This window comes from Phacochoerus africanus, chromosome 10 (assembly GCF_016906955.1).
Source record: "Phacochoerus africanus isolate WHEZ1 chromosome 10, ROS_Pafr_v1, whole genome shotgun sequence".
NCBI lineage: Eukaryota > Metazoa > Chordata > Mammalia > Artiodactyla > Suidae > Phacochoerus > Phacochoerus africanus.
In genome coordinates this window covers 80,841,373-80,869,142 of record NC_062553.1, presented here as the reverse complement: position 1 = coordinate 80,869,142, position 27,770 = coordinate 80,841,373, and the positions used below count along the sequence as shown (strand labels likewise).

The 27,770-nt window shown below is 43.1% G+C and overlaps 1 protein-coding gene across 1 annotated transcript in view; it reads left to right on the top strand.

The window, feature by feature from the left end:
• ARHGAP10 (Rho GTPase activating protein 10) overlaps positions 1 to 27,770 on the top strand; it is a 370,863-nt gene that overhangs the window by 136,208 nt on the left and 206,885 nt on the right. Inside the window, exons 7-10 of the mRNA XM_047799118.1 lie at positions 1,568 to 1,672; positions 10,572 to 10,701; positions 14,628 to 14,734; positions 17,060 to 17,154. Coding sequence (XP_047655074.1) covers positions 1,568 to 1,672; positions 10,572 to 10,701; positions 14,628 to 14,734; positions 17,060 to 17,154 — 437 coding nt within the window. The remainder of the gene's footprint in view (positions 1 to 1,567; positions 1,673 to 10,571; positions 10,702 to 14,627; positions 14,735 to 17,059; positions 17,155 to 27,770) is intronic.

Sequence of the window (27,770 nt, the reverse complement as noted above, 5' to 3'; positions counted from 1 at the left end):
CGATTTGACCCCTAGCCTGGAAACCTCCATATGCTGCGGGAGCGGCCCAAGAAATAGCAACAACAACAACAAAAGACAAAAAAAAAAAAGTAATGGGTATTTCATACTGTGGGTTTTAGCAAAAAAACCAAACACCCCAAAAAACCCAAACCCTAGAGGTACACTGAAATTCATGATTCTCAAGATTCTTTTTTTGGGGAGGGTGCGGCGCTGTGGGGGGCTATACCCTTGGCGTGTGGAGGTTCCCAGGCTTGGGGTCGAATCAGAGCTGCAGCTACCGTCATGCAGCCCAGCCACAGCAATGCCAGATCCGAGTTGCATCTGTGACCTACACCATAGCTCATGGCAGTATTGGGATCCTTAACACACTGAGCAAGGCTGGGGATGGAACCCTCATTTTCATCGATACTAGTTGGGTTCTTAACCTCCTGAGCCACAATAGGAACTCCTCAGGATTCACTTTAATTTTAATATACTACATGTGATTAAAAAAAAAAACTTTATTGTTAATGTAATTGACATACGGTTTTCCCATTGTGTATGTTGAGAAACAAAAGAAAAAACCCCAAGTTATGATTAACTAAATATTAGCATTTGTGGAAGCCATGGTCCAATGGAGTAATAGAATTAATGTATATTAAACAATAAGAGAAAACCTACTTAAACCTTTCTTTTTATGTGAAATCATAATAATGACCTACATTTATTGAGAATTTACAGTGCTTATTGTTCAAGTCGTCGTTCTCGGCTTTACTGTGATCATGCGTATAATTCATTAAGGAGAGATTTTTATTCTACTTAGTCAATGTAGAAATTGAAGAAACCTAGCAGTCATCTGCCCAAGTTGGGAATTGACCCCTGACCTGATGTCAGGGTCCCCGTTCCTCACCTTGATGCTGTGTGACATTCTGAAGCAAAGGAATTTCAGGATTTCCTTAACTCTGACCTCAGTGCACCCTGACTCTAGCTTGTGGTGGGGAGAAGCAGCTGCCCTCTGATCAAGTGGGGGCAGGTGGGGAGTTTGTAGGAAACTCAAGGCTTCATTACTGCCCAGCCCCTGCCCCTCTCTGACCTAGGCACTGGGCATCCTTGTTGAAAAAACAAGAGCTTGCTCTGTGCTGGCTGGGTGCCCTTTGAAAGAGTCTTCAGTTCTTGGTTCTGGGTGTCACTTTCTGTATAGGTTCTGTCAGCCTGTATTGAATTCCATGTATATGAATACAGGGATTATAATAAATGAATACAGGAATTCTCGACTAAGAAGGACAAATGGGTGCTGTAGAATTCCGTTTCTCCTATACAACATTCTAGAAGAGCTGTCTAGTGGATCTTATATTTAAGGAGAAATCACAAATTCTTCATTTTTTTAAAAAAATAGGGACCAATTAATGAATAATCTGCAGTTAAGAGTTAATTGAATTTTTGTGACTTCTTTTAAAATCATTTTACGTCAGTAGAATTGCATTGAGATGGAGGGAAATATGTGGCTGTTTTTATTTTATTTTTTTTCCCTGAGGTGTTTTTTGTTTTTGTTTCTTGTGCTAATGTCCTTTTCTCTCCTTTGTTTTAGATGCTGTCATTTTTCCAGGGAATGTTTACTTTCTATCATCAGGGCCATGAACTTGCCAAAGACTTTAATCACTACAAAATGGAACTACAGATCAACATTCAGAATGTAAGGAAATGAAAGCTTTCTCGTGTAAAACGATGTTTGTGAGGTGTATTTTGGAGGTATTTTGTATATGCAGAGCCTTAGACTAAACCCAGCTTGATCTGTGGATACTGAGAAACTGAAGCTATGTTGCCACCTTCTGGTCAATTCTCAGTGTAACAAACTGCTTTCTTAAGTGAGGCTCAGGGAATTCTGCCCCCTGGTGGCTCCTTTTTTTTTTTTTTTTTTTGTAAAGAATTCATTTCATGTAATATTTTTTTTCCCTTTTCAGGAAAGTCACAGGTGTGTTTTTAGAATCAGAATTTCGCATAATTTCCCTTAGTTTTTACTGTTCCAGTTTGATTGATCTAGCATCGACACACAACACTGTGTAAGTTTAGAGGGTACAGCATAGTGACTGCACTTACTGTGTGGGAAAGGTGATCTCTACCTAATTTTAGTTAACGTCTCTCACCTTATGTAGTGAAAAAAAAAATTTTTTTTTTCCTTTGTGACGGAATCCAGGTGGATTTTCTTTCCCTATTTGCCTGCTTTGCTTTCAGTGATCCAGCTGGAGAGTCTGGTCCACCCAGCTGAACTGATGTGTATCTGGGTAGCTTTTACAATTGGTATAGTATCTACAGAGGGTGTGATTTAAACTAACCACAAAGCTTTACATCTTCATTTTGACTCTTTCATAGCAGAATAAAGCACTTGAAAGGAACCAGGAAAACAGGACTCCCTTCCACACATGGGTTGTGAGTTTCAGCCCTGGTTTCTGTGCTTGATTTTGATCAGTTTTGTGTAGATTTTATGTTTCATATTTTACACTCAAATCCTACATTGGAAAGTTTGTGCACAATTTGTCATAAAACTTTGTGTTTCGTCGCACCTGCAAAATAGCTACCAATAGAAGAAAGACTTTTTTTTTGCTTTTTTTTAGGGCCGCACCCTTGGCATGTGGAGGTTCCCAGGCTAGGGATCCAATGGGAGCTACAGCTGCTGCCCAATGCCACAGCCACAGATCTGAGCTTTGTCTGCAACTTACACCCCAGCTCATGGCCACGCTAGATCCTTAGCCCACTGAGCAAAGCCAGGCATCGAACCTGTGCCCTCATGGATGCTAGTCAGATTCCTTTCCGCTGAGCCACGATGGGAACTCTGATAAAGACTTTCAAAGCCTGTAAAAAACAAACCAACAAAACAAAAAACCCCAAACCTTGAACATCTACCCTCTTAGCAACTTTGAAATATGCCATATGGCAGTGTAAACTAGTCATCCTGCACTTTGTGGGGCAGTTCTAAGGATAACCTTTGTTTCGTAACTCTAAGTTTGCTCTATCTGAAACCAACAAAACAGCCCTCCACTTTGAATTTAAGACATTTCAATTATAATAGAAATTTTTTCTCTGTTACCTGTATGTCTTACTTGATTTTAATTCACAGATAGGCTTACCGTTCCAGTGGAATGTCTTTCCTGTATTTTATGCATATTCACTAATGTAAAATGTTCGCAGTTGCTGTTGGTGCTTGATTGTTTCCATGGAAAATGGAGGCTTTCTTTTAGGTTTTGGATAAAGGGATTTTTTTTTTTTTTTTGGGAGAACATTACTAAACAGTGTAATAGATGTGATTTTGATCAGAAGGTGGTAGATGTTTTCCTTTCAACACTTGAGTTGATGTGGGCAGTGTCTTCACTGAAAAGCTATTGAGCTTATGATTAGTATAATTTCAGACCTTGTCAGAAAGGCAGTGAGCGAGGTTAGGGATAAACCCAGGTGGGTCCTGAAAGACATACAAGGACAGAGATGGGAATCTCTGGGCTGTTTGCCACCTGACCTTCAACTTCTTATACTCTTAGAAATTGAGGAAGAATAGTTTTTGCGTAGATTTTGTTTCTAAGCTGTTTTTTTTGTTGTTGTTTTTTTTTTGTCTTTTTTGTTGTTGTTGTTGTTGTTGTTGTTGCTATTTCTTGGGCCGCTCCCATGGCATATGGAGGTTCCCAGGCTAGGAGTCGAATTGGAGCTGCAGCCACCGGCCTACGCCAGAGCCACAGCAACTCGGGATCCGAGCCGCGTCTGCAACCTACACCACAGCTCACGGCAATGCCGGATCGTTAACCCACTGAGCAAGGGCAGGGACCGAACCCGAAACCTCATGGTTCCTAGTCGGATTCGTTAACCACTGTACCACGACGGGAACTCCTCTAAGCTGTTTTGGTAAAGTTCCCTACACTTGGGAATGTCAATCATGAAATCTCTTGTGTTTTGTAATTCGTGTGTCAATTTGTATTTGAAGATTGATTGTACATTCTGCTGAGTTAAATGATTAAAGGCGAACAGTGATATAATGTAACATAATTTAAAATATATCAAAGTCTCAGTGTGTAGATTAGTCCTAACTTCACAATGGTCTCTGTAGGTAGTAGGACATTTAGTCTAATGATGCTGTGATTTATCAGGACAGTTCTGCAGTTAGCAGAACACAGGTTTTTTTTTTTTTTTTGTGATCAGAATCTTAGATAGCTGCTTTAGAAGATGAGACTATAATCCTGATTTTTTTTTCCCCCTCCACTAATGGGCTGTATAACTTGTGGAATCCACTTTTCCTGTCTGTACATCATCTGTCAAGGGCAGGGCTGGCCTGGATGAGAACCTGCAGGCAGAACACTGGATCTGGAATTTGTGTAAAACGAGGATGGTAGAGCATTAAATCAAGTGCTCGAGCTTCTGAGTGTGGGGCCCCGTGTGAGGGCACAGGCGACCTGCCCGTGAAGCCAGCTGGGCCTCAGGGTCTGGGGTGAGGTGTAGGGACATGTCAGCGTCTCCTGGGGCTCTGCACATCTGTCTTGTCCCCGCACAGCTTGCTCCTGTGGAAGTTCATTATCACACTCCGCTGGGTGGGAGGTGGTATTACCTTTCATAGATCAAGGTAATGTCAGAGAGATGCAAGATTGATTGATTGATCAATTTATTTGTTTATTTACTTACTTATCTTTATGGCTGCACCTATGGCATATGGAAGTTCTCGGGCTAGGGGTTGAATCCGAGGAATCAGAGCTGCAGGCCTGCACCACAGCCCGGGCAACACTGGATCCTTAAGCCCCTGAGCAAGGCCAGGGATTGAATCTGCATCCTCGCGGATGCTATGTTGGGTTCTTAACCTGTTGGACCACAGTGGGAACTCCCAGATGCAAGATTTAAATGGGAATGCAACATTCTGGCAGGAAACAGCGTAAGCAAAACTCAAAGACAGGCCATCATTTGAAGTGTTTCACCTGGTTAAGATCTCCTCAGTAAATGAAGAAGCTGACGTAAGGGTTTGATAGTGTTCATTTCCTGAAGAGAAAGGGGTGAAGAACAGGTGACTGAAAAAAGTCTTTTCCTGGGTCCTCTGGAACTTCAACATCATCATGAGTCCTGATGCTGAGTCCTTTTCCTGAATCCTCCCCTTCTTCTCCGTGTCCTCCTCTCTCCTTTTCCTTCTGGTCCTTTCTGAGGCCGCCCCCGCAGCACTGCAGAGGGTAGCCCTGCCTTCCACCTCACTTCAGGATTGAGGACCCTGGATCTGGGAGGAGCCTTTGCCCTTCTTGCTGTTTCTAGCTGTTTCTTTTCCCTTCAGAAATAACAGCACCTTTGGGAGTTCCCATTTTGGCACAGAGGAAACAAATCCGGCTAGGAACCATGAGGTTGCGGGTTCGATCCCTTGTCTCCCTCAGTGGGTTAAGGATCCGGTGTTGCCATGAGCTGTGGTGTAGGTCGCAGATGGGGCTTGGATCTGGTGTGGCTGTGGCTGTGGCTGTGGCTTTGGCTGGCAGCTGTAGCTCCGAATCAACCCCTAGCCTGGGAACCTCCATGTGCCTCAGGTGTGGCCCTAAAAAAAAAAAAAAAGAAAAGAAAAAAAAAGAAATAACAGCCCCTTTGACACACATGCCACTCCCTGTGCCCTGCCTGCTCTGCCTTAGTATGGCTGCAACGGACTCCTTGTTCGTGTCTCTCATTCCCATTCTCATGGCAGCTTTTAGCAAATTCATGGGAAGACATTGGCCAGATAAAATGACATATAACAGAAATCCCAGCTCTGGATTCTTTTTATGGGATGTGCGTTTATACATTGAAAAAGATAAACCTGGGTGTTGAAGCCAAATCTCAAGAGTTAACTCTCTGGGGACTCTAACGCTAGAGATAATTTTGTTCAACCTTCAGGTATTTTACAAAAGTAAAAAATAACACAACCATTTTAGTGTCAGAAAAAAGGGAAAAGTTATTTCAGAGTGAGAACAACCTATTTGCCCTCATCTGGCTTCACCTTTTCTATTTTAGAAATAGAATTTTTTAGAGAGAGATAGAAATGTGTATTTAGGGTGTGTCTGGGATCGGTAAATACAGGAGCTGAGAACATCCTGATGTGGCTGTTTGGCTTCCCTGGATCTTAGCGGTTTGTGGGTGACACAGGAGTCCCTTCAATGTAAGAACTCCGACTTCCAGATCTCATCAAATCTTACCTGTGCTCCCCCATGGAAGGTGTCCTTCAGGTGTGTAGACTTGGTCACCTGCTGGCCTGGGACCTGCTGAGCAGCGTTCCTTACTCTGACGATTCCCTATCCCTAGGGCCTCCTGGGGTGACTTAGGGCTACAGGGAGAGGTGTGGGTGTAGGGCCCTGCCCCTTCTTTTCTGTTATTTTGAAAGGTTACTAAAGCAGGCTGCGTGGGGTTTTAACATCTGCTTCCTGGAACCCTCTTCTTCCCTCTGACTTCTTCTGCGCCCTGAATGAGGTCCTGGGGCCAGGATGGGAAAACCTGGGTGAAAAATGGCCATCTGTCCTTGGAATTAGCCTTTGCCGGCTGCCTGTAAAGCTTTTTTTCTGGGCAAAACTTGGTGTGAACATCATCTCCTCTCTCCCCTCGTCCTTTCCCCTTGAATATGGGGGTGAACCTGTGCTAAGTCTGACCTGCCAGTTCTACAAAGTACTCAGATGTGTCCGAATTCCAGCTGAGTCCCCACATTGGATCTTCCTCCCCCAGCAAGTGATGTCTTAAAATAATTTATAAGACTTAAGACTGATTTGTTTGGAAATTGATTTATTTACCAAAGCATGCAAGGAAAGGAAAGAAAATACAGCAGTGGTGTTTAGGAGCATTGGGGACCTTAGGCTAGCCCATATCTCAGGGACTTCTACATAGACACACTTTTATGTGTACACATTTGTGTAGATATACATATATGTGCATATACATAGCATGATTTCAATATCTGTGTATTTTATTTATTTATTTATTTTGTCTTTTTGGCTTTTCTAGGGCCACACCCTCGGCATATGGAGGTTCCCAGGCTAGGGGTCTAATCAGAGCTGTTGCTGCCAGCCTACGCCAGAGCCACAGCAATGCCAGATCTGAGCCGTGTCTGGGACCTACATCATAGCTCAAGGCAACACCAGATCCTTAACCCACTGAGTGAGGCCAGGGATCGAACCTGCAACCTCATGGTTCCTAGTTGGATTCGTTAACCACTGAGCCACGACGGGAACTCCCATTATCTGTGTATTTTTAAACCCATGAGTTCTTACCGTTACACTTAATCCCAATCCCAGATTTCAGGTTTCTTTCCAGCCCACCCCTTTCCACTTTTGCACATTTCTTTTCAGACAATACAAAGCCTGGCTCACCTTATTCTCAATATATTTACTTACTTGCCCAATTAACATTGGCTGCTCTTGGTAACCAACCTCCCAAATAGTCCAGTCACCTCCTCAGCCTGCTGCCTCTGTGCCCCCTGGCACACCCATCCCCACTCTCACTGTTGCAGAGCCTTTTCTGCTCTCTTATAGGTTATTGTGAGGATTAAAGCACCATAAAGTGCTTTCAATCATGCCATTCCCAGCGGAAATGCTCTCGTGTGACCTGTTGTAATGCTGACAGTCTAACATTATTATTATCATCATCACCATTGGCGGCACCCACGGCCTGCAGAAGTTCTCAGGCCAGAGGGCAGACCCACACCAGAGCAGTGGCAATGCTGGATCCTTAACTGCTAGGCCACCAGGAAACTCCCTAACATTACTTTGCTTGGATACTATCCTATACACCTGGAATTTAGAATTGGAAATGGGTAGGTTCCAGCCACTCTGTTTTTTGTGTTTAAATTTAAAAAAATGTAATCTTCACTCTCATTTATATGTTACCTAAAATGATACATTAAAAAAAAAAAAAAAAGCTAAACCTTCCTTTCCCTTCCCAGTTCAGTGTCAACAGGCATCTGAGGAAGGAGGGCAGTGAGGGCAAGGGGGTAGGCATGGAGGCTCTGCAGCAGTGAGTGGGGCTGGGGGTCCCGGGAGGGAACAGAGGCAGCAGGCGGAGGAGGTGGCTGGACTCTTTGGGGAGATTGGTTACCAAGAACAGATGTGTTAATGGAGCAGATAAGTAAACACATTGAGAATTATGGGAGCTAGGTTTCTCACTATCTAAAAAGAAATGTGCAAAACTGGAGAGGGGTGGGCTGGAAAGAAACCTGAAATCTTGGATTGGGATTAAGTGTAACTCTACGGACTCCTGGGTTTTAAAATAAACAAGTAGGAAGGCGTTCCCTTGGGGTGCAGTGGAAATGAACCTGAGTAGTATCCATGAGGATGAGGGTTTGATCCCTGGCCTCGATCAGTGGGTTAAGGATCCATTGTTGCCATGAGCTGTGGTGTAGGTCATAGATGAGGCTTAGATCCTGTGTTGATGTGGCTGTGGGGTAGGCTGGCAGCTGCAACTCCGATTAGACCCCTAGCCTGGGAACCTCCATATGACACAGCTTCGGCCCTAAAAAGAAAAAAAAAACCCTAAAATACTCAAGTAGATAAAGAAGTCCTGATATGTATGTGTGCATATACATACGTGTATATAGGCATATGTGCATGCCGTATATATGCATATGCCATATGTGTGTGTGTATGTATAAATATTAGACATGCACAGAGTTGGAAGGAAGTGAGGGTTGGGGAGAATCTCAGCACAGTGACAAAGAAGGGGAATAAAATTAGGTGCTAAGTAACAAGATGGGGACGAGAAATCCCAGAGACAGTGAGAGACAGGAAGACGAGAGAGGGAGCAGGCCATCAGCAAGAGAGTCCCACTCTCCTTGGTGCCTTGCGCTTTGTCAGAGTACGAAAACGAGTTAAAACCAACCTCTCAGCTTGTGTTTAAAATAAGTCTCTGCCTTTAAGTTTCCCCTTTACAATCTACATTTATCAGACTCTCCACTCCCCTAAAACAAGATGTGCTATTCTATCATTTCTCTGCATTTAGAACCCGTGGTAACCTCTTGCATCGTAGGGAGGAGAGAAGAGAAATTTCAATAATAATTTTTCATCTTAGCTCCTCTGCAGTTTCATATCAGCAGTTTTTCGGTATTAATGCAGTTCTTTTTGAGTGTGGATGAAGGAAATGTCTAGAAACCCGGTGGTGCTGACTCGTCAGGTCTGCCTGGGTAATTTTGTCACCTCACCTTGCATGTCCATTTTCCGTCCAGCCCTCTGACAGAGATATTGGCATCTCATGTCTCCAGGGCTTCAGAAATGTGATTTGTCTCTTTAGACATCAAAGACATTACTTGTAGGTGAGATTCCCCCTCCGCCATTCCTTCTCCTGTGAAGAAATGTCATTTTCAAGTGCAGCTGCCATGACCTGGAAAAAATGAAACTCATGTTTATTAGTTTGCAAAGAATTAAGTTTTCCAGCTTCTGAGCACTTAGACATATTGCTGATGTTATAGTAATGAGTCAGATTGATTGCTGCCAGGGAAAGCTTTCCCAGGTAGATATTTGATGATTTACTTTAAAAAAAAATCTAAGATTTAGTAATACCATGAGACCCGCAGGCAGGAATTCTTATGTTGAATAATAGAGTTATTCTTTTTTTCTTTTTTTCTTCTTTTTAGGGCTGCACCCACAGCCCATGGAAGCACCCAGGCTAGGAGTCGAATTGGAGCTATAGCTGCCAGCCTACACCACAGCCACAGCAAAGCAGGATCTGAACAGCATCTGCGATCTGCACTGAAGCTCATGGCAACACTGGGTGCCTTAACCCACTGAGCGAGGCCAGGGGTCAAACCTACATCCTCATGGATTCTAGTCCATTTTGTTACTGCTGAGTCATAACAGGAGCTCCAACAGAATTATTCCTTTTTTTTTTTGCCTTTTTGCCATTTCTTGGGCCGCTCCAGCGGCATATGGAGGTTCCCAGGCTAGGGGTCGAATCGGAGCTGTAGCCCCTGGCCTACGTCAGAGCCCCGGCAAGGCAAGATTTGAGCCGAGTCTGCGACCTACACCACAGCTCACGGCAACGCCAGATCGTTAACCCACTGAGCAAGGGCAGGGATCGAACCCGCAACCTCATGGTTCCTAGTCAGATTCATTAACCACTGCGCCACGACGGGAACTCTTTTTTTTTTTTTTTTTGAGAATTATTCTTAACGTTAGAGAGCTTCATAAGTAAATAATCTTCTAGTAACCTTGGTTGCTAACCACTATTTTTTTTTCTCAACAAAAATATGTCACACTGTGGTGTATGGAGCGATTGGCCAATGGGGACCTGCTGTGTAGCACAGGGAATGCTACCCAATATTCTGTGATAATCTGTTGGGAGAAGAATCTAAAAAAGAATGGATGCGTCTTTATGTGTAACTGAATCACTATGCTGTACAGCAGAAATTATCACAACATTGTAACGTTGCACTTCAATAAAACTTTTTTAAAAAGTAAAAAAAAAATAATCTCAACCCAGAAACACACTGGACAGGATGGGTATATTTTGAGAAACTTACAGAAAAATGCTGTAAGTTTGATTATAGTTATCCAGAAACTTAAAAATGTACACGAAGAAGCTAATGTAGGAACTTAACATGTATATGTGATTTTTTTTTTTTTTTAAATCCATTTCAGACACGGAATCGTTTTGAAGGAACAAGGTCAGAAGTCGAAGAGCTTATGAACAAAATTAGACAAAATCCCAAGGACCATAAAAGAGCAAGTCAGTTCACAGCGGAAGGCTACTTGTACATACAGGAAAAAAGTAAGTGGCTTGACAACAGTGATGAATAAAGAATTAAAAATTATTTGAGTTCTCTGGCGGTACAGTGGGTTAGAGATCCAGTGTTGGAATTCCCATTGTGGCACAGCAGAAACAAACCGACTAGTATCCATGAGCACGTGGGGTCGATCCCTGGCCTTGATCAGTGGGTTAAGGATCTGGCGTTTCCATGAGCTGTGGTGTGGGTCATAGACGCGGCTCAGATATGGCATTGCTGTGGTATAAGGTGGCAGCTGCACCTCCGATTTGACCCTTGGCTTGGGAACTTCTATATGCCACATGTGCAGCCCTAAAAAGGAAAAAAAAAAAAAAAAAAAAGAATCCGGAATTGTCACTGCTGTAGCTCAGGTTATTGCTGTGGCGTGGGTTCGATCCCTGTCCTGAGAACCCAGTGCCTCCAACGTGGCCAAAAAAAATTTGAAAATGCTTACTGTAATTACTCTGATATTTTTGGAATAATTATTCCTTCTGCTCTCTTTGTTTTCTCCTATCCTAGAAGGTGTATGTTGCATTTTGGGGGGGAAACACATTTTTCCCTCCAGGGAAAGGGGAGACTGTTGTGGAGGGGGAACTAGGGAGGTGCCTATCGGATTAGGAGATCTGTGAGCACCCTGCTTTCCAGCCACACCCCCAAATTCTGTGCCTCACTCTGTTAAAACTTGCAAGGGAGCCAGGATTTGGTGGCAGGCTGAAAGCAAGTTGGGGTGTTACCTTTTCCCCTTCTTTCCTCTCACTCTCATTGTTACCACCCACTCCCACTCTGACCAACCACCCCCCCAATACCCACATATTCATATAAAGGTGTACCCCCTTCCCATAACCCTATTTCTCCATAGTAAAGTCAAGAAGGACATATTTCTCTTCTTTCACATCATTTCCTTCCATACCTGAGGTCGTTTGTTTTTACTGAAATTACCAGGGCAATTTGCTCATGGCTATAAAAAATATTCCTAGATGGCGCCCTAACTTGGCTCGTTGAATTTTTCAGTCTTGTTGCTGTCCTCATGCATAGGCAGTGCATGGAGTAGCCTTATTTTGAAATTAAGGCACCCCAAAACACTTTCAGATTTCTGACAGTTCAGTCTTACTTTAATGATAAAGTGCCTGGAGTTTACCTCTTTATCTGTAGAGCTTGATTGCTAATTAGTGGAAGGAGGAGTATGTGGAAATGTTTCTGTATTTCCTGTTAGCATCCTTACCCTCCCTTGCCTGGTCAGGAGGCTTTAGAGTTTTCATTAAGTGTGACTGGTTTACTGGACGTTCAAAGCAACCAGCTGAGTAGCAGAGAGAGAGGAATTCAGCGAACATGTGTTATCAGTGGTGTGTTGCATGCAGACAGCAGACTGGTGGTTCTTTTTCCATTTGCCCTGATTTCATGTGGGCTTGCTTTTCATGTCTTAGGAAGGACAGTTATGTGATGTGGTAGATTTTTCTAATTTTTAAGTCTCCTTAATCTTAACTTTTTTATTTGAAAAAACTAAGTTAAAATACTGGGTAGAAGCATGAGAAGGCTAGAATTTTTGTATTATATGCCCAAGTGAAAAATCACAGGAGACTTTAATTTTTATTATTTTACTTAATTTTAAAAAAATTTTAGATTTATAAATGTTGCTTAATTCCTTGGCTTTGAGAGAAATTGGCCTGAAATTGGACGGAAAAAAACCAACAAATGCTATAGTGACAGAGTTTTTCTCTTGTTAACTGTGTGCCAGGTACTTTGCTAAACTCTTTACCCAGCTTGTCGTTAAAAACCCTAAGACATGTAAGGTGCCCATTTACCAGTGGGGGTGTGGAAGCACTGAGGACTAAATGATGTCGTCTGTATCAGATGACTCTCAAATGCTGGAATTGCTGAGACTGGAGCCTCTGTTGCACCCGCTCCCACAGTATTGCTGGAAGCTTGGATGATGTGAAAATCCATCATGAACCTACATGCTGAGAGCTGCTTGGTCAGGTGGTGTCAGGAGGGGATGGCAGCTTAATTAGTGGGACAACCTTGATATTCGGGGCAAAAGACTCTAAGGTTTGGTTTTGTCATTTCCGAGGCATATTGTGTAAGCTTAAGTTTTTTTTTTGTTGTTGTTTTTTTTAAAGAGTTCCCATCATGGCTCAGCAGAAATGAGTCTGACTAGTATCCATGAGGACGCAGGTTCCATCCCTGTCTTGCTCCCTTGTCTTGCTCAGTGGGTTAAGGATCTGGCATTACCATGAGCTGTGGTGTAGGTCACAGATGCAGCTTGGATTTGGCGTGGCTGTGGCTGTGGCATAGGCCAGAGGCTACAGCTCCAATTCCTAGCCTGGGAACCTCCATATGCCACAGGTGCGGCCCTAAAAAAGAGACAAAAAAAAAATTTTTTTTTTTACATTAAAAAGGCAATTGTATTCTTATCCCTCCTTCATGTATTATTTCTTGGTATTGAACGAAATACCTCTGCACTATTTTTTTAAACCATAAGCACAGTACAAGTGTTGCTATTTATTGATAACATGCATACCAGATGTTCCTGAACTCTGGTCTTGGCGCTAATGATGATGGTCTGAGAGGAGGTTTTTGGGGGCTAGTGACCCCTTTCCTCTTTTCCCACCTTCCAAGTGGGAACGTGGGAAAACTGAATGCATTTCTTTTTTTTTTTTTTTTTGTCTTTTTGCCTTTTCTAGGGCCGCTCCCGCGGCACATGGATGTTCTCAGGCTAGGGGTCTAATTGGAGCTGTAGTTGCAGGACAACAGCACAGCCACAGCAACGTGGGATCTGAGCCATGTCCACCACAACTCATGGCAACGCTGGATCCTTAACCCACTGAGCCAAGGGCAGGGATCGAACCCAGAAACCTCATGGTTCCTAGTCGGATTCATTTAACCACTGTGCCACAATGGGAACTCCTGAATGCATTTCTTTTAAATGAGTCTCTCTTCCGTCTCCTAAGTTTGTCCTTGTTGATTTGTAGATATAGAGGCTTTGTTTTTAGATGAAATGATGGTGGTAATAGTTATTAAACTTTTAAAAATTTGATGCCTTTCCTTCTAAAAGAAAAAAATGATCAAACTGTGTTGGTCTTAACTTTTCTTCTATGTTCGGACCTTTATTTGCACTTGAAATTTTAGATGCTGATTCCCCTGACTTAGACCTTTTTTTTTTTTTTTTTTTTTTTTGGGCTGCCCTGAGGCATATGGAAGATCCTGGGCCAGAGATCAGGTGGAAGCCATAGTTATGACCTGGGCCCCAGCTGTGGCAATGTAGGATCCTTTGACCCCCTGTGCCCCGCTGGGGATTGAACCTGAGCCTCTGAAGTGGGATTCTTAACCCACTGCACCACAGCGGGATCTCCTAGACCCGTGTCTTTTAAGAGCTTTGATAGTTGTAATAGTTATTGACTTAACGAGAGGTAAAAAGTGGTTCTGAGGATGCTCTGGTGCATATGTGGACAGCTCATGCCAATCTTTTTATTTCATTTTGAAGCTTTGCTTTTATAATCGTTAGTAAGGGCAGCTGCTTATAAGGTGCTATAGGCTTAAAACACTAAGTGGATTTCTAGACTAAAGGCTTTTCTGCACTGTGAGTCTACAATTCTGTCCTTTTGAGGGGCCAGAATTGAATCCAAAACCATCACATATCTTCACTGCAATTCTTGAAACCCGCATGAGCTCCCCATACTTAGACACAAACAAAACATATAGTTTACAACTAAGAGATTTTCAGGTATGAGATAATGGTCTAGCAAATGATGTGAAAAGTGTCTTTCAAGTGCTTCTGTGTTAAAAAAATGTTAGGTCCTTTCCTCGAACTCTCCCTACGAGCCTTATGTCCCCCAGCTTTTCTCTTGCCTTAGACCAACCGTGTTGCCGATTTGTTCCCTTGACATCAGCTTATTTAGGAGGGAAAAATGTTGAATTCTGTTTCTTGTTGAAGGGCCTCCCCCGTTTGGTTCCAGCTGGGTCAAACACTACTGCATGTATCGGAAAGCGGCCAAGAAGCTTAACATCATCCCGTTTGAGCACAGATCTGGGGGGAAACTTGTAAGTATTTGCTTTTATGCTCTGTCTTCTCTGGGAGGTGATCTTTGAGGGTGTCGTTTTCATGATGAAAATCTTTTTTTTTTTTTCTTTCTTTCCCTTTCTAAATAAAATAGGCCAGAAAACAATTGCTATGTTTTTTGAATTGTTTGCATGGGTTTTTATGGTCAGTTTTTTTTTTTTTTTTTTTTTTAAGAGGAGAGTAGCATCCTGGGATGTCCCTGTTACTGAAGATGCAGTTAACACCTATCATAAGCTTTCTTGACTCGGGGGGCTGCCTGTCAGCCTTTACACGGGAGGCCTGATGGGCACACGTAAATTCACAGCCTGCACACATTATGGAGAAGATGATCTGTAATGAAGTTCATGGGTTTTCACTTTGATGTTCTCACTTAGAGTCTCCCCATTTCGTTTACACCTCCCATAGAAATAAACAGCAAAGCAACTCAGGGTAGCAGGAAGAGTGAGAAGCCCACGTGAGCTGACTGGGTAGGAGAGTCGGTCTTTGTGAGTTGTTTTTTTTTTTAATTTAGTTAAAATGGTTTTTCTTTATTATAGTTAATTTATAGTGTTCTGTCGATTTCTGCTATACAGCCCAGTGACCCAGTTATACATTTATACATTCTTTTTTTCCACATTATCCTCCAACATGTTCCATCATAAGTGATTAGATATAGTTCCCTGTGCTGTACAGCAGGATCTTATTGGTTATCTACTCCAAAGGCAATAGTTGGCATCTGTCTACTGACCCCAAACTCCCCGGCCATCCCACTTGGTATGTGTTTTAAGCAGAAGCTGCAACAATAATAGTCAAAACAAAGCTCTTCCTACTCACCTTCAACATACCAGGTAACACAGTTTAGAAGGTTAATTCATTGCTTGCTGGGTGAATGGGCATCATTTTGCTTATGTGAATACCGAAGGAATCCAAGTTCACTTCCGTCAATACATACTTTGCACCTTCCTGAAAAATAGTTAAAGCTGCTTATAATACAAACACGTTTTCATAATATTGCAATAGATGTAAACAGTTGGGGCCCAGTAATATTGAAATAGACATAGACAGTTAAGGCCAGAGCAAAGAGGAAGTGAGGCTGTCACTCTCGGATGGTGATGGGGTTAAAACTGAGCATGAGATTAGGGTGTGTTTCCTATCAGGGCTAACTCACGTCCTAAGACGTGTCTCCTTAGTAATGTCATTCTGTTTTATAGCCACTAAATGATTAAAAAAAAATGCATTAAAAATATAATGACTCCAGAGTTCCTGTTGTGGTACAGGAACGAATTCAACTAGGATACATGAGGACGCAGGTTTGATCCCTGGCCTCGCTCAGTGGGTTAAGGCTCTGGCATTGCTGTGAGCTGTGGTGTAGGTCACAGATGCAGCTTGGATCTGGTGTGGCTGTGGCTGTGGCTGGCAGCTGTAGTTTCAATTCAGCCCCTATCCTGGGAACTTCCATATGCTGCAGGTGTGGCCCTAAAAAGTTAAAAAAAAAAATATATATATATATATATATATTTAATATTTATAACAATGTCTCCGATATTCTGAATATTTTTGTATCTGAATATTTAATATTAGAGATGTTCATATTCCAGAAAATGTTAAAATATTCTAGGAGTATTTACTCAGGCTCTTTGTGGTTTCTTACTGAGAACCTGTTTCTGCATTGCTTTGGTCTTCTGTTTTCTACCTCTTTTTAATGCTCTTAGAAAGAATGGTTTAGTGAGGTAAAATGGCACTATATTTAAACCAAAAGTCAGTAAAAATAAATTCAGAGTGATTCACTTAGGAAAGGGCAAACCCACATCCATTGAATGGTTCTAGCTTGAGATGATCCAAGGTCCTTAGTGTACTTTTAGATAGATTCCTATGGAATCGAAGTTTTTATAGGTCAGAAAAGGTCATGTACTGACTCTTTCACTGGGTATCATGTAATATGAAATGCAACACCTTATCATTTTTTTAATGAGCGTACAAATAAGAGAATAACAGATATTAGACACATGGACAGTATTGTTAATTCACCTTTTAAAATTAGCGCTTGTGAGGTCTGGTTCGATGTTAACTGTAATAAAAGCAGGATCTGGAAAACCTTAAGAAGAATGACAAAAATGGCTACAATTCTAAATAATGATTAAGTAAACGGGTTCAAAAGAGAGTAAAACTGAGGAATCTAAAATTCGAACCTTGCCTCTGCCTTGGGGTGTTTAACTGAATATGGTTTCTTAAAAAATATTTTTCATTTTATTTTTTTTTATCAAGGTATTGTTGATCTATTTGTTGATACTATGGATTTTGAGAAAGTTTCAAATGATTCTTTGCAGGGGGATGGAGAAGTGTTCTTCTTGAAAGAATGTACCAGAAGGCATGCTGACTCCATTGACAGAAGATTTTGTTTCGATGTAGAAACAGCAGACCGGTAAGTTACTTGACTTCATGAAAAGAGTCATTAAAAAAAAAAAATAGAAGTTCACTGCAACTGAGATTTCTTTGACCTGGACGAACGTAATCTTGCTACCTTTCTAGGCTGTGTATTCTCTGTGGGCTGTTCTGTCTTGGTTGCTGTATTTAGCTGTGGAGTGATAGCCTAGTGTTGACTGAAATTTGGAGTATCTTGAACTAGTACTGTCACTTAAAAAATGACCTTGGAGCATTTCATTGTTAATCTAAGCCTAATTTGTGGCACTAAAAGAATGGTGCGTGAAAGTAAGGAAGTGGGCGACAAAACTACAAAGAGGTGGCTGTGGCTGTTAATACAGAAGAGCATTCTTTTGTGTGGGGGGGAATTTTCCATGTATATATTCTGTATGTGATGGACTGTCATAGGCAAAACTCTGTTTATTCAAAGTCTAGTTAGCTTTTTTCTTGTTGACTTTTAGTTTTTCAGTTAGAAAAGAATCTTTACCAGACAGAAAGAAGTTAAAAAAAAAAGAGAGAAAGAAAAACCTCCTTTGTCAGTATTACTGCTAGTCTGATATTTATTTGTGTCCTCCTGTAGTACTAAGGAAAATCGTGGTATTCTTAGAATATTTCTCTTTTTGCACGCCCCCACCTCCCACTCCCCAGCATATGGAGTTCCTGGGCCAGAGATCAGGTCTGAGCCAAAGTTATGACCTACTCCCCAGCTGCAGGAACACTAAATCCTTTAACTGCTGGGCTGGAGATCGAACCTGTGCCCTGCTACTGCAAAGATGCTGCTGATCTCATTGTGCCACAGTGGGAATTCCATAATAGTTCTCTTTTAATGGCTGACAGTATGGAGGTTCCTTGCCAGGCCTGGTCTTGGCAACAATAGTCTTTTTTTTCTTGTCTTTTTAGGGCCGTACCGTTGGCATATGGAGGTTCCCAGGCTAGGGGTCAAATTGGAGCTATAGCCACTGGCCCACAGCAATGCCAGATCCTTAACCAACTGAGTGAGGCCAGGGATCGAACCTGTGTGCTCATGGATACTAGTCAGATTCATTTCCACTGAGCCACAATGAGAATTCCCAGCAAAAATGGTCTTTAGAGAATGCTGTTTCATTTTAAAAGTGTACTATATGAGGTTTTTTAAACAGAAATTCATTTTAGGTCAGGACCCAAGAATATAAAAATAATTAATGCTTCCTTTTTCCTCAGGTGATATAACTAAGTCTGTGGGGCTGGTACAGAGGGGGGCTTTTCTTTCCAATAGATAAATCAAAGACCAGGGCCATAAAAATGTGCTCTTACGTACCATGATAAAAATGGGGTGACCGTGAAAAGGACAGGCGGTTTAATAAGCATTTTGCCAAGATTGGAAAAAAATAAAAGAGGATGTCATTGTGAAAGAGGTTAAATTTCAAGCCTGTAAGGACTGGTTCAGAAACTTGAAGAAACAATTCAGGCTATATAATACAACTTGAGTGTAAATATGGGTGCCTACACACCCTGGTATGCATTTATTGAGTTTTCCCGAAGTGCCAGACAGCATTCTAAATTCCTGGAGTTCTCTGGCAGCTCAACAGGTTAAGGATCTGGCGTGTCACTGCTGTGGCTTGGATAGCTGCCGTGGCGCGGTTTTGATCCCTGGCTTGGGAACTTCCACGTGCAGTGGGAATGGCCAAAAAAAATAAATAAAAATTAAAAAATGAATTCTGTGTTTGATCTCATTTCACCCTCCATCCAGCTCTATCAGATAGATGTTGTCCTTCTCATTTTATGATGAGGGGTGTAGGCAGCTTAAGTATGTCTTCTGAGGAGATGTAGCTAGTAAATGGAGGAGCTGAGATTCGAACTCTTGGATTCTGTCTGTAGAACCCAAGCTCTTAACCACTATGCTGCAGCATCAGCGTATAACCATGTCAGCATGTCGTTTCCTAAGTAATTGCTGGAGAGTCAGCAGTGCTGTCTACTAAGAAATGTGTTAAATGAGGTTAATCTGCTTTGTGTTGAAAGGGTAATTCTAGTTCTTTTTTATATTGTTTTAGCACAATTTGTATTATTTATTTATTTATTTATTTTTGTCTTTTGCCATTTCTAGGGCCGCTCCCGCGGCATGTGGAGGTTCCCAGGCTGGGAGTCTAATCGGAGCTGTAGCTGCTAGCCTACGCCAGAGCCACAGCAACTCGGGATCTGAGCCACGTCTGCGACCCACACCATGGCTCACGGCAATGCCAGATCCTTAACCCACTGAGCAAGGCCAGGGATCGAACCCACAACCTCATGGTTCCTAGTCGGATTGGTTAACCACTGAGCCATGACGGGAACTCCTTATTATTATTTTTTATTTAAAATTTTTATTTGTTTATTTTTTTGCTTTTTAGAGCTGCAGGTGCAGCATAGGGAAGTTCCCAGGCTCAGGGTTGAATTGGAGCTGCAGCTGCTGGCCTGTGCCACAGCCACGCCAGATCTGAGCCGTGTCTGCAACCTACACCACAGCTCATGGCTGCGTCGGACTCACCGAGAGGGGCCGGGGATCAAACCCACATCCTCATGGATCCTAGTTGAGTTCATTTCTACTGAGCCACAACGGGAACTCCCAAGTAGAACAAGTTTAGCTGTGATAAGCCTGGTTGGAAGGGTTATGGATTGGGGTGGTGGAGGAAGAAAGTGAGGCCAGCGAGAGTTTTAGAGATCAATTTGGAGAGAAATTGGATGTTGGAGTATAGGGTGAAGGAGGAAAAGGTTTTCTGGCTTGAGCAACTAGGTGGTGCCATTTACTAAGATGGAAACCACAGGAGGGCTAGGGATGGAGGAAGATACTGAATTCAGTTGTGGTCCTGTCGAGTTAGACTGCTGTGGGCCATCCAGTTACACAGCCGGGTGGAAGCTGGGTGCCACGCGTGGCAGCTTCAGCAGCATGTGATGTGGAGCTTGCCTTCTAGCTCTTGCAACTCTCCCATCCTTTGATGATCCCAGGCAACCGTGCCAGTTCTCCCCAGTTTTGGGGACCTCTCCATTTTCAGCCTTTGCTCCTTCAGCGTTATTTCCCTTGTCTTTCTCTGTTCCTTCACATGGTTTCACACTCAAAATGTCTCTCTCTCTCTGCCGTCTGTATTTGTCTCACCTTTTTCTGTGTTTTGAATGACTTGTAGCGTCTTTGGTTCCTTATGTGGGCCAGCTCCAATTCGGTTCGCTTTATAATAATAGCCTTGGTGATTTCCGTGTCACTTCTTTTAGGACTTGACTTCTTTCTCCCTGGCCTCCTCTCCTTCAGGCACCTTGTTCGTCACCCTCTCTCAGCCATTCCTCTCATGCTCACTCCTCTGATCTTGTCATTACGAGGGCCTGCATCCCCCTGTCATCTCGGCTGCAAGGCTTTCTCCTTCTGACACCACCTTCTATCCTCTGGCCGCTTCCTCTTGTCGAGGCCTGCCATCAGCTGATGGGCTGTTCCCAGCCCCTCCCCCAGCTCTTTCCTCACCAGGTGTGAATTTCCCCTTCATTAAAGTCGCTCTTTTCATTACCCTCAACTCTCTGGCCCTTCTCTGCCCTTGCTGTCCTTGTGTGCACAACCCCGACTTCCATAGATGTCATCTATGCCTTCTGTCTTCCTAGAGAGATGCATTCAGCCACGTTCACTGAGATGACCTCAGGTTCATGACCGGTATAAATAAGCTATCCTCTTAACCGCAAATCATGTTTGGTTGGCTTAGTCCCTTCATTCTCCTGGTTGATGAAGATTTCATTTTCTCCTGTCTCTCTAAGCTTTCTACGCTGCCTCCCTTTCCTGATGATTTTGGGTCTGATTTTGCTGGGACAATAGAAGGAATCTGCAGAGCTCTTCCAGTGCCCTGTATACCCACCCGCTCCATCCTCAGTGCCTTCCCATCTCGGCTTCTGACCAAGGCCGGCCGCTCTGTCCAGCTGTTTCCATTCCCTCCTCCCCACTCCCCCCTCCAGAGTGTCACCCAAGCACCTCTTCCTTTTCTTTCTTGTTGACACCACTTTGGCCCTTCTTCCCACTGGATGATGAGCATCGGTGTAAAACACACTCTGAATTTCATCCATCTTAAAAAATAAATAAATAAATACCACCAACCATCACCAGGGGAAAAAGCCCTGTCCTGACCAGTTTTCCCTATTGTCCACTGCGCTTTCTCTTTGCCCATCGACAACAGAAATTCTTCAAAAGGCTATCATATTCGGGTCTCCCATTTCCTCCCCCTTTTCTCTCCAATCAGGCCCTTGTCTCCCCCTTTCCACTGTGATACTTCTGCCAAGGGCATCACGACCTCCGTGTGCTGAGTCCACCTGACAGTCTTCAGCCCTCCCGTTCTTTCCTGGCAGTAGCATCTGACCGGACCAGCCACGCTCTCCTGTGTGACACACTTGCTGCACTTGGTTCCGTAATGTCACGCCTGCCCGCTTTTGCTCTCACCCCGTTGGCTTTTCAGTTTTTAGACTCCTTTGCCAGTTGCTCATTTCTGAGGCTTCTTGACCTTGCAGTTCTTGGAGCTCAGTCTTTAGATCTCTAACCCTAATGATCCAACCCTGGGACTTGACGTGCCGTCCATATGTTGGTAACTCGCACATTCATTATCCGTACGTGCATCTCTTCCCTGACATCCACTTTCTCATGTCCAACTGCTGACTCCGTGGCTTCTGGGATGTGTGATAGGCATTTTGAACAGTACGGGAGTGGGAGAGATGGCTTGGTTTTTGTAAAATTTCAAAGAATTCTTTCAGGGGGAGGTATATACACTCTTTATGGACCCAAAATTTTATATAAGTATATTAGTTCACCCTTATCATATAAATGCTAATATATGTAAATCTTTTTTTTTTTTTAAAGTAATGCGTGCTGATGGTAAGTCTTTGCCCAAGCTCCTAAGAAAATAACTTCCTTCATGTATGTATTTCCTTGAGTCTTTGGGATCACACGACTTTTCAGTTAAGTTACAGCCTTCTGTTGTCTTTGGTTTATTTCCTCATTTCTGAACAGGGGACCATCTATTTGGGTTTGATGTTACCAGTGGACGGTGTGTTTGTGTTGGGAACCCTTAGGTTCTCCCACTGTTAATGTGTTGCTGTTGGTCTCCCACTTTGGGAGCAAAATTTGGTGTATTCTGAGGTCTCCACCTGAATTCTGGTGGGTTTTGTTTTGTTTTGTTTTGTTTTTTTGGTTTTGGCTGTGCCTGTAGCATGTAGCAGTTTCCAGGTCAGGAATTGAACCTATACCACAGCAGCAACAAGTCACAGCAGTGACAATGCTTAACTTATTGCACCAAAGGGAACTCCCGAGTTCTGGGGTTTTGAAGGCATTATTTAGTGAAAAGTTTGAATGAGATAGGCTCTTCTTTTGTCTGTTTCCCTGATTTTTGGATAGACTATTGGGAATTACAAGTACCTTGTTCCTTGTCTCTTAGATTATGAATTCCGTGAGGGTTGGAACCCCATCGTAGTATTACTTGGTTCTGCAGTTGTAAATGCAATGCTTTGTATGTGATGGGCATCACCACATTTGTACTGGATTAAATGAAATGGAATTGTTACTTAGAAGTGACAGAACTGGGATTAGATTCATTCAGGTAACGGTCAGTGAACTGACCTTCTGTGTGCACCGTGGCACTGGGAGCTCCAGGGTTTACTTTCTGTTGAAAGAAAATAAATGTAGCCCATTTGGAAGCATGTGGGTGTTGCAAATGGGTTTCTGATGGAGTCTGCACAGAATTCTTGTTGCGTACCTCCATATAGCGGTTTCATTGCATATGTGTAATGTTTTTTGTCTTCTTTCCTTTTTTAGCTATTTTTTATTCCCTGTGTTGGAAAAGCAGATAACATTGTGACAATAGGTAATACTTTAGCACAGTGGAGCCTGGCCTTGCCTTTGATCTGTGTAGCTGTAAATCAGGAGCTCTCATTTAATTGTCACATGAATTCGGGTTGTGTTCGATGGCATGTAACAGAAAAACTCAAAACAAGATGGCTTAAACCATTTAAAGGGTTATTATTATTATTATTATTATTATTATTACTACTGTCTTTTGTCCTTTTAGAGCCACACCCGTGGCATATGGGAGTTTCCCAGGCGAGGGGTCTAACTGGAGCTGTAGCCACCGGCCTACACCACAGCCACAGCAACGCCAGATCTAAGCTGCATCTGGGACCTACACCACAGCTCATGGAAATACCAGATCCTTAACCCACTGAGCGAGGCCAGGGATTGAACCTGCAACCTCATGGTTCCTAGTTGGATTCGTTTCTGCTGCCCCATGATAGGAACGCCCTGAAAAAAAAAAAAAAAAGGTTATTATTTTTTTTCTCTTTGTTGAGAAGCCTAGAGGTGGTCAGGTCAGGGTTGCTGTGCTTCTTGGTGTCAGCACTGCTGCTGCTTGCGCATGGTTTACTTTCCTTGTCATGTAGGTCCAGGACGCAGGCTCCCATCTGGTACACAGCATCGTCTCTTGTTGCTAGAGCACTTCTCAGAGGAAGCACACACCGCTTTCACTCATATACCATTGGCCTGAATGGAGCTTTCAGGAACCTAGCTGCAAGGGAAGCTGGGAAGTGCTGAGGCAGGGAAACTGCTGTCTTTTGTTTCCAGACATCCCTGTGCTATTGTTGTAGTTGGGGAATCTTTTACTGAGACTGAAGTGGAGAAGAGAAGGCTGGGTTTGGTTTCCAACTAGCCTTTTTTTTTTTTTTTTTTCCTTTTTTAGGGCTGCACTTGGAGCATATGGGGGTTCTCAGGCTAGGGGTCAAATTGCTGCAGCTCCAGCCTATACCAGAGCCACAGCAGTGCCATATCTGAGCTGCACATGTGACCTGCACCACAGCTCACGGCAACACTGGATCCTTAACTCACTCAGGCCAGGGATTGAACCAGCAACCTCATGGTTCATAGTCGGATTTGCTTCCACTATGCCATGATGGGAACTCCCTAACTAGCCTTTTACTGCTTTTATTATCAATGGTTAGGTGGATGTGTGCTTCATTTTTCTTCCTTCAGTTCACCGAAAGGTTACTTTGATTATCTTAGTTAAGAGGTAGAATTTTAAGAACATACATGCTGGAGTTTCCTAGTGGCAGAGTGGGTTAAGGATCAGGCATTGTCACTGCTGTGACTCAGGTTCAATCCCTGGCCCAGGAACTTTTGTGTGCTGCAGGTGCAGCCAAAAAAAATAAAAAGAACACATACGCTAGGAATGCCGTTAGCAAAGTGAAAAGACAATCCACAGAATGGAAGAAGATACTTGCAAATGGTACATCTGAAAAGGAACTTGTATTCAGAATATAGAAAGAACTCATCACCTAATAAGTAGTTCCTGCTCTGGCACAGTGGGTTAACAGTCTGACTTGTCTCTGTGGAGGTTCTGATTTGATCCCTAGCCTGATGCTGTGGGTTAAGGATCCGGCATTGCCACAGCTGTGGCATAGGTTGTGGCTCTGACTTGGATTTGATCCCTGGCCCAGGAACTTTGATATGCCAAGCCTATGTCTGAAAAACAGAAAAAAAGACAGTCAAATTAAAATGGGCAAACGTTCTGGATTAGACATTTCTTCAAAGAAAATATACCAGTGGCTATAAGCATACGAAAAAATGTTTAATATCATGAGCTAGTGAGGAAATGCAGATCTAAACTGTGATGAGAGTCTCCCGGTAGGACGACTCTAATCGAAAAGGCAGATAATAACAAATATGGGTGAGGATGTGGAGAAATTGGAAATCTTACATACTGGTAGTGGAAATTTGAAATGGTATAGCTGTTTTGAAGCACATTTGTCAGGTCTTCAAAAAATTAAACATAAAGTTACCATGTGACCCAGAAAATTCTGCTCCTAGCTATATAAATTAGAGAAATGAAAACCTCTGTCTCTACCTAAAGACCTGCACAGGAATGTTCACAGAAGCGCTATTCACAACAGCCAGAAAGTAGAAACAACCCAAGTATTCATCAAGTGATGGATAGACAGATAAACAGTGGTGCATCTACCTGATGAAATAGGATTTGGCAATAGACAGAAATGAGGAACTAATACATGCTGTGTTTCATTTTCAAGCAAATTATGCCCAGAGCTTGAGATTGTCTTTGGCAATATTTTATTTTTTAAATTTTAACTTTTATTGTAGTATAGTTGATTGACAATGTTAAGTTAGTTTCAGGTGTACAGCAAAGTGACTCAGTTTTATACACACACACACACGTATCCATTCTTTTTCAGATTCCTTGCCAGTATTTCACACAGGTTCACTGTGGGAATTAGAATGCTTTCACAAGCCAGTAGCACGTAGGATACAGGATATCTCTTAATAAACTAATAAAGATGTTACGTACTCCAAAGCAGTAATAGATTAATTGCACTGTCATTCCAAGCAAGGGAAGACGAAGGGAATAAAGTCCACATGTAGCTGAGGTGTACCTTTCTATGAGTTGGCTCTTGGGAGAGACCGCTTGACCAACCGAGGGCAGCAGTGGGACATCCCCGGTTGCTAGGGAACTAAGGAGCCAGTGTTGATGGACAGGATCATCTTCGTGGAGCTGCTGCTTGGCTTTTGGCACTGTTGGTAAAAGAGTCACCTTGACTACAGCAGGAGCTAACGCCCCAGGGTCATCAGAAAGCTCTTTAGATCAGCAGCAGGTAGCCTTGCCCAGACCACTCTCGGGTCGATGTCACAAACTCTGTGTATTCAGAATCCAAAGCGCGTGCTCTCCATGGTCGCCTGTCCACCTGTTCTTACTGATCAGCCCCGAGTAGGGCCCTTCACTAGCTGAGCTGCTCAGTGCTTTCAGCAACGACAGATAATGGGTGATCCCTCCTGATTCACATACTCACTTTTATAGCAAAACGATAACTTCATTCTTGAAAAACAACTTTACTCTTAAAAACAGCTTCCTTTTCATCATAAGAAGATTTGGAATCATCATCAGACCGCTCGGCAACATGCTGCATACGGTGTGGATGAACTTCAAGAGCAGTCTGCTGGGTGAAAGCAGCCAGACCTAAAAGTTAAGGACCTGGTGTTGTCACTGCTGTGGCTTGGGTCACTCCTGTGGCACCAGTTTGATTCCTTGCCTAGGAACTTCTGCATGCTGCAGGCACGGCCAAAAAAAAAAATTAAAAAATAGACTACGTGTTGTATGATTCCATTTATATGAAACATCCAGGACAGGCAGATCTCTATGGACAGAAGGCAGATGAGTAGTTGTCCAAGGCTGGGGGTTTGGAGGGAAATAAAGAGTAATGGCTAATGGGTGTTTTGTTTTGTTTTGTTGTAAGGGGTGATGAAAATGCTGTCATTGATTTTGGTGATAGTTGTACAACTCTGTGACTATATGAAAAGCCACTGAACTGTACACTCTCGGTGGGTTTTATGGTGTGAATTACATATCAGTAAAGCTGAAGAAAAGGAACACAGCTGCAAGTTAAGAAATACTTACCACAACTAAAATAAGGCTGGTAAAATAACTATAAACATTTACTCCCTCAAGCCAGCCACACTTGAGATACCATGGGCTGTGAAATGATCACGTCACTCGTGAATAGGTTGTAGAAGAGCATTTTGTCTCCGTTCTTTTCCCATGGCAAGCTCTAGGCTGTCGGGAGGTGCAGCTTTGCTTCCAAAATGGGGAAATATCCCCCCTCCCCCCACCTGGACAGTTTTGTTACCTAAGGTGCTTTTCATTTCCTTGCACGCTCGCCACATCCCATGTTGTACTGTGACCCCGCACACTTGCTTGATCAATAATTGCCATTTTGTGAGGTTCTCCCACACACCCCATCCAGGCACTGCTTAAGGAAAATGCTTCCCATTTTACTGTCATTAATCTGACATTTCAAATACTCTATTTGGTTTGATGTTGCCTTGTTCCTAGTATGTTGCAGTCGAAAGGATGCCAGCAAGATCCGTCTTATCTTTATAATTCACCCATTTGTATTTTCGTGTTGATAGTGGGAAGAGGAAATCACCTGTGTACCTGAAGGATCGCCTGTTTTAGAGCGTGTTTATACCAGGGCCTTTTTTTTTTTTTTTTTTCCCAGGGCCGCTCTGGTGGCATACGGAGATTCCCAGGCTAAAAGTCGAATTGGAGCTGTAGCCACCGGCCTACACCACAGCCACAGCAATGCAGGATCCGAGCCGTGTCTGCAACCTACACCACAGCTCACGGCAATGCCGGATCCCTAACCCCCTGAGCAAGGCCAGGGATTGAACCTGCGTCTTTATGGATGCTAGTCAGATTCCTTCCTGCTAAGCCATGATGGGAGCTCCTACCAGGACCTTTATTTAGCATCTCTGTGTAGGTGAATGCACTCTTTGGTATTTCAAAAGAGGGAGTTAAGAACATACAGCTTCCAGAAGCCCATACAGTTGGTCTAATAAGAAGACTGTCTCTGTAGCACATTAGCAAGAGTGATATTTGTAAATGTTTTCTAGTGCATGTCATTCAGGCAACTAAACAACCCTTGACTGTGTTTGGTGCTGAGGATGCGACTGAAAGGCCCCTAAGGGAGCTCACAGACCATCAGTGTTTGCAAATAAGTACCAGTTAAGAAGTCTGTCCAAGATGCCTAGGGAGCTGAGAAGCCGTAGGGAACTGGGCTGGCTGGGGAAGGTTATACTAAAAAAGTTGA